This window comes from Vigna unguiculata, chromosome 2 (assembly GCF_037176805.1).
Source record: "Vigna unguiculata cultivar grain cowpea cultivar isolate G323 ecotype 2 chromosome 2, ASM3717680v1, whole genome shotgun sequence".
In the NCBI taxonomy this organism is placed as follows: Eukaryota; Viridiplantae; Streptophyta; class Magnoliopsida; order Fabales; family Fabaceae; genus Vigna; species Vigna unguiculata.
This window is the reverse complement of record NC_140793.1, coordinates 22981461-22988659: the sequence shown is the minus strand read 5'-3', so window position 1 is coordinate 22988659 and position 7199 is coordinate 22981461. Positions and strand designations below refer to the sequence as shown.

The window sequence follows — 7199 nt, the reverse complement described above, 5'->3', positions numbered from 1 at the left end:
GAAATAATTTTAGTTACCAATTTAAAGACCAATTATTCGAAATAGAAATTATTTTATTTACCAATAATTTTTAGTTTATAAATTGATATCTAAATTGGTTATTATACTAACTAATTATTTTTTATCATTAAAATTATTGGAAATCCCACATCGACTATAAATTTGACAATTTCATACTATATAAGTGGGGTGCAAACCTCATCTTACAAGCTGATTTTGTAAGGTTGAGTTAGGCTTAAACCCCATTTTTCAACAAAAGTTAATCATTATTTAATTTTTTTTGTAGTGTTATCTATTAGTAGTTTTAATTTATATGAAGATGATGAAGGTGATGAAAATTAAAATATCAAATTTTATCAAAATAAAGAAAACTCTAATATATTTCTTGATTAAACTTAAGTCTCATTCACTTACATTCTTTAAATTTGATCATCTTTCATTAAATTTTTACAAAACTTTAAAATTATGTAATATTATTTCAGATTCATTATCTCTTAATTATTTTCTACAAGGGTTTTAGGTGAAAAGAAACAATGAAATGATTATATTTATTTAATTTAATAAATGGAAGGATTTAATTTGAAAATAGCAAGAGTAATAAAAATCAGAGTAAAATTGTGACGAGTACATTGACTTTATTTTAAAAGTTGTTCCGAATAAAATAAATAAATAAATAACGAACCAACACCTATGTTAAAAATCAGAGTAAAATTGTGACCAGTACATTGACTATACATCACACACTAAGTACTTTGTTCCTAACTCACATTTCACTGGAAGTGCCTCTGTTCCATAACTCAATTCTTCGTTCACAATGAAAATGAACGTTGTGTTCTGTTATTGTTATTTTCTTTTTCTTGATTAAACTTAAGTCTCATTCTCTGTTACATCCATTAAATTTGATCCATCTTTCATTAAATTTTTACTACTAAAATTTGAATCATTCTTGATGCATAAAAAAAACAACAATTATTGTTTGATTTAAAAATAGAAGGATTTAATCTGCAATGAAAATCAAAGTAGAATAGTGACATTGAGTTTATCTTAAAAGCTGTTCAGAACGAACAATCAAACAGTAAGAAACAGAACCAACCGTATAAATCTTAACAGAAAAATCTAAAATTCTTAACAGAAAAAGTTATAGAGTACGTTCTTACAAACAGTATAAATTTCTGTAACATTTCACTTTCATACTCAATAATAAGTGCCTCTGTTCCATAACTCAATTCTAAGTCGACAATGAAAATGAAAACAAGCATATTTTGTGTTCTGCTCTTGTTATTTTCGGTGTCTTCAGCTGAAGATGTGAATCTTAGAGTGAAAGGGGCGACACACATTGCTACCACAGACGAAAATTTTATCTGTGCAACTTTAGATTGGTGGCCATCAAACAAGTGTGATTACGATCAATGTCCCTGGGGAGAAGCAGGAATTATGAATCTGGTGTTTATTCATTTCCTTTCATATTTAGTATTTACCATCAAGAATCATTCATGCATGTTTTCATCATCTTAGCATTGAATCTATGTTTTGTGTTTTTCAACTTCTGCAGGACTTGTTTAACAACATTCTGATTAATGCCGTTAAGGGTACGTATGTTCCTTTTTCTTAACTCAAATATTACTTATCATCTATGAAGCTCGAAAACGTCTAATCGTATATATATATATATATATATATATATATATATATATATATATATATATACCGTGTCCTGCGTCTTATATTTTTTTATATCTTTTTCAAATTTAGTCGTATCTCCATGTATTTCTTTTAACTTAGCAGTATCTCTGTGTCGTGTCCATATCCGGGCTTAGTAGTTTGTAATTCTTTGTAAACTTTGGCAGCTTTTAACCCACTACGGATCAGATTAGGAGGTTCACTTGAAGATCAGATTATTTACCAATTTGGAGAACAACAGGAATGCTCCCTTATGGAAAAGCAAAGTGATGGTCTCTTTGGATTCAGCAAAGGATGCCTTACCAGAAAGAGATGGGATGAAGTTAATGATTTTCTTAACAAAACTGGGTATTAATTTAACACCCTTTTGCTCAATGTCATTATGCATGTTTCTATAAGTAATCATCTCACATGTTGTTTTTCTGTTTTGCAGAGTGAAATTCACTTTTGGGTTGAATGCCCTAAATGGAAAGGAAAATTCTATAGAGGACAAGGAAAACTGGGTAGGAGACTGGGACCCAACAAATGCCTTAAGTCTCATGGAGTACTCAATTTCAAAAGGATACAAAATTGATTCATATGAATTAGGTAGCTAAAATAAAACCCTTTGCAATGGAAGCTTTTAATGTTTTCTTTGATTCATTCATTATATCATGGTGCTTATTATTCAGGAAATGAGTTATGCTCTGGTGGGGTAGCTGCCAAAATAAACAGTGTTCAATATGCTAAAGACATAACTCAACTCAGAAGTTTAGTTAATTTGCTTTACCGAAATGCCAATACAAAGCCAAAGGTGCTAGGCCCTGCAGGTTTCTATGATAAAGAATGGTTTGATAGCTTCTTAGATAATGTTGGACATGGTGTGGTTGATGGAGTCACCCACCACATTTACAACCTTGGTCCTGGTATTTATATATATACATTCTCCTATATACATGCATGTCTTTCTCATTGTTTTCTAACTAGCCATTAATCTAATGAAGGTAATGATAAGGATCTTATTAACAAGGTTCAAGACCCATTTTATTTAAGCAAAATTGCTCAAACATTCAAAGATGTTTCAGAATCGGTGAAGGTGTTCACTCCACGGGCAGGAGCATGGGTTGGGGAATCTGGTGGAGCATTTAACAGTGGTGGCAAAAATGTGTCAAATACTTTCGTTAATGGCTTTTGGTCTGTCTAATTTCAACCAATTCAGTTCTTTTCTTCTTTTATTCTTTGTTTTTTTCATTGACATGATGATATGAATGTGTTTTGGATGAGTATACCTAGGTACTTGGACCAGCTTGGCATGACAGCAACCTTCGACCACAAGGTTTATTGCAGACAAGCACTAGCTGGAGGAAACTACGCTATGCTAAACACCACAACCTTCATTCCTAACCCAGATTATTATGGGTAATTCATCATATATAGTGTGTACATAATCATCAAGATTTTATATTAATCATGCACAATAATATAATGACAAAGTTTAGGTTTACATGATTTACATATCATATACGTATCATATCATGTCTGTGTATTATGTGACGTATCAGATACACCGTATCTGTGTATTATATTATCTTTCTAACTGGCATGCCTTTGTTTTGTTCAGAGCACTTTTGTGGCATCGGCTTATGGGAAGAAATGTGCTTTCTGTTTCTCATGAAGGATCTTCATTGTTGCGTGCATATGCTCATTGTTCAAAGAAAGGGGTAATCATTGACAGAAAACAGTAACAAATTGAAAGAAAAAGAAGTTTCTATGTTCTGTAACTAATGGCATTTTGTTGTTGGTTGACCTTGGTTCTTGTGGTTGATTCTTTTCAGCATGGCATCACTGTGCTGCTCATAAACATGTCCAATTCCACAACTTTCAGAGTATCTCTGGTGAATGAGATGCACCCAGATAAAGAAAGAGGATCATCTGAGACAGACACAATGAGAGAAGAGTACCATTTGACTCCAAATGATGGCAACATTCAGAGTGAAGTGGTGTTGTTGAATGGAACTCCATTAAAGCTCACACAGTCTCTACACATCCCAGAGATGAATCCAATGCTGGTTGATCCATCTTCCACAGTTAAAGTGAAGCCTAATTCCATTGTGTTTGTGCATAGCAAGAGTTTCCGTGCACCAGCATGTAGTTAATTAAGTAGCATGCACATACTTGTTCATAGTTTTAGAATCCAAAATCATGTCAATTTCTTTAGGTTTTTCCTATGACCTTAGTCCCTTTAAATTTCATTGTCTATTAGGGTTTCTCTTTCCTAGTTTTAGAATCCATTTCTTTATGTTTCTTTCGTTTCCATTGCACTAGAGAAAATGGAAGAAAGGAAATAATGTGAAGAGAAAATTAATTAAATGAACATATCATATATCATTTGTGTTGATCACGTAGTTACTTAGTTCGACATCTAATTATTATGCGGTTTTATATATTAATATTTTTATAATTTGGTTAATAACATTATATGTAAAGCTCTATTACACAATATATTAGTAGAGAAGGGAGGTTTTTATCATCATGTGACAAGATTATCTCATTTTCTTAGAAAAGAATCTTAGTTTAAACAAACAAATAATTGTTGTACTCGATATTATTATTATTTAGTTATTGTTGTCATTCGTGATTTAAAATATTCTAAATTAATTAATATTACAATTGGTTTGGTTGATTGATAATACAATAATTATATGATTCATTAATAATACTAAATATAATAAGTTGGTTTCAATAAATTTTAATAAAGAACTATTTTAGGCAAATGCATCTTTTAAAATTTGAATGTATATATGCCTAAAGTACAAATGCTTTTCTATTTTTTATTAATAAAAATGGATAAGTATAACAATTATTGTAACAATTAATCCAATTAGCACCCTAGTACTATTGATGATGATCAAACTAAAGTTGAAATCTACTTGATTTCGGGGTAATGTTTCAAGCGACTTCTCCTGCACCTCCAAAGGTTAGGTTTCTCATGTACCTCCAAGTGTCATACTTTACTATTATTATAACTTCATCTAAGGTTGTTGTGCTAATTAATTAATAAAAGTTATGGTGACATGTGTTTTTAACGAAAACAATGCACCTCCAAACTTCTTTTTTCTGTTCTGAATAGTTGATATACCCTGCATCTCCAATTTTTTTTTTTTCGTTCCATTGTGGTCTGTGCTCTCCACAACGACGCTTATTCTCTAACACATTTTGCGATTGGACGTGGTCCTGGTATCCTGAGGTCCCTCTTCCAACCTCTTATTTTCTGGTCCCTCCTCCAACATCTCAGGATTTGTACCCTCTTTCAATATCGTGGTTTTCTACTATCTTTTTGTTTAACTCCAACAAATTAGTGTTGCATTTGTATTTCATTATTTACATTTCATTGCACCTTATTTTGAATGACCGATAAATGTCGTTGTTGTTGGTTGACTGTTTATTTGTTTCTAAAATAATCATCAAAGTACCAGTTGTCAGACATCTGATATTTATATTATATAACTGGATGTCGACTTCCGTTAAAAATATCATAGTTTAGTATAAATCAGATGTTGACATTCGTTAGTTTTACGTACCAGTTGTAGACATCCGATATGTATTTTATAAAAAGATTAGTTGTTGTGAATCGGAGGTAGACATCTAGTATCTACTGAATCCGCATGTGGACATCTTGTGCATTCTACAAACTAGTGTTTGATTTATGTTTTTTCTATTTTTTGTATGTTTTTAAGAAAACGATTTAATAATTATTATCTTAATTTATTTTAATTATTTAATAAATGTGTTAAAAAAATAAAAAAACAAATTTTAAAAACCAACCGGATGTCGACATCTGTGTTTTGCTTGAACTGAATGTGGACATCCGGTGTGAACCAAAAACGGATGTGGACATCCGTAGTACAATTAATTTTTAAACATCAATTTGTTTTTATTTTATTTTGTGATACAATGATTTGATAAACCAAGAATGGTAATTTTTTTTACTTAAGATAAAATTTTAATAATTATTATATTTTTAAATTTAATTAATTATTATGTTTTTAAAAAAAATTAAGAAAAGTATTTAAATACTAATCGAATGTGGACATTTGGTGTAGTGTTGGAAAGGGATCTCATTTTAGATATATAAATATTTATTTAGTAAGTTTAGTTGTTTATTTTCTATACATATGTAATTATAAGTAAATCATTTTATTTTTTACATTATTAATAATAAGAAAACATCGGATGTGGACATCCAGTGTAGTGTTGGCAACGAATATCAATTTGAAAGCTGAATGTCCACATCCACAAGTCATGACATTTTTTTTAAAAAAATTTAAATAATTTTTGGCCTTTGATATATATTATTTTAGATATATAAATATTTATTTAGAAAGTTAGTTGTTTATTTTCTATACATATGTAATTATAAGTAAATAATTTTTTTTACATTTAAAATTGATAATAAGAAAACACCGGATGTGGACATCTAGTGTAATATGAAAACATATCTCAATTTGTAAGCCAGATGTTCACACCCGCAAACCATAATATTTTTTTTCTAATTTTTCATTTTAAATAAATTGTTGGCCTTTGATCCTGTTTATCAGTCTATATTATTTTATATACATAAATGTTTATTTAGGAATTTATTTGTTTATTTTGTATACATATGTAACTATATGTAAATAATTTATATTTTGACGTTATTGTAATTAAATTTTTCATTAAGAAAACATTGGATGTTTACATCCGCAAGTCATTAATCTTTTTTTAATTTATCATTTGAACTAATTTTTGATTTTGTTTATTATATTTAATATTTTCCTTTCGACTTTTTGTTAATAAATTGTAGGTGATTATAATTATGGAAAATTATCAATTGAGTTATTTGAGTTTTATGGATTCTTAAGTAAATTTTAGTTTGGTGTCAGACTTTTCTTATTTCGTTCATGATATATGCGAGGAAGATTATACCTCTAACTTTACAACCTATTAGATTTTTCCCACACATGAAGATTTAATTAAGTGGGTTAGGGGGTGACTTTTGATCTTGGTTTCGTTGTTATTATTCTAAGATCCGATAAATATAATGGACAATCCTGAAGAAGACCTATGTATTATTAGGCTGTTAAAGGGGTGGAAAATATAGAAAATACAAATCTGATACGGAACCCAGTTTATCTGGCACAAAAAAATATGAGTGTCCATTTAAATTGAGAGGCAAACACATCTCTAAAAGGGAGGGGTGGGTGTTCAAGTTAATACATGGTTACCATAATCATGATTTGTCACATACTCTAGTTGGTCACCCATTTGTAGGTAGGTTGAAGTCAAGTGAACATTCGTTGTTTGTTGATATGACTAAAAGTCAAGTCAAACCTGCAAATATATTTCTCACTCTCAAAGAAAAAAATGAGTGTAATGTGACCACTATGAAGCAAGTATACAGTGCAAGATACATGTATAAACGATCATTGAGAGGTTCGAGGACCGAGTTACAATAGTTGATGGTGATGTTAGAACGTGATAAGTATATCCATTTTAGTAGA

General features: G+C 30.0%; 1 protein-coding gene across 1 annotated transcript; it reads left to right on the top strand.

The window, feature by feature from the left end:
- The first annotated feature begins 1239 nt into the window (after positions 1 to 1239).
- Positions 1240 to 3835, top strand: LOC114174552 (heparanase-like protein 2). The gene is made up of 9 exons (XM_085669523.1): positions 1240 to 1443; positions 1553 to 1589; positions 1848 to 2028; positions 2114 to 2268; positions 2352 to 2585; positions 2664 to 2853; positions 2953 to 3078; positions 3281 to 3380; positions 3495 to 3835. The coding sequence occupies exons 1-9, from the start codon at positions 1240 to 1242 to the stop codon at positions 3813 to 3815; spliced, it is 1548 nt and encodes a 515-aa protein (XP_085525649.1). The 3' UTR covers positions 3816 to 3835.
- The last annotated feature ends 3364 nt before the right edge of the window (positions 3836 to 7199 follow it).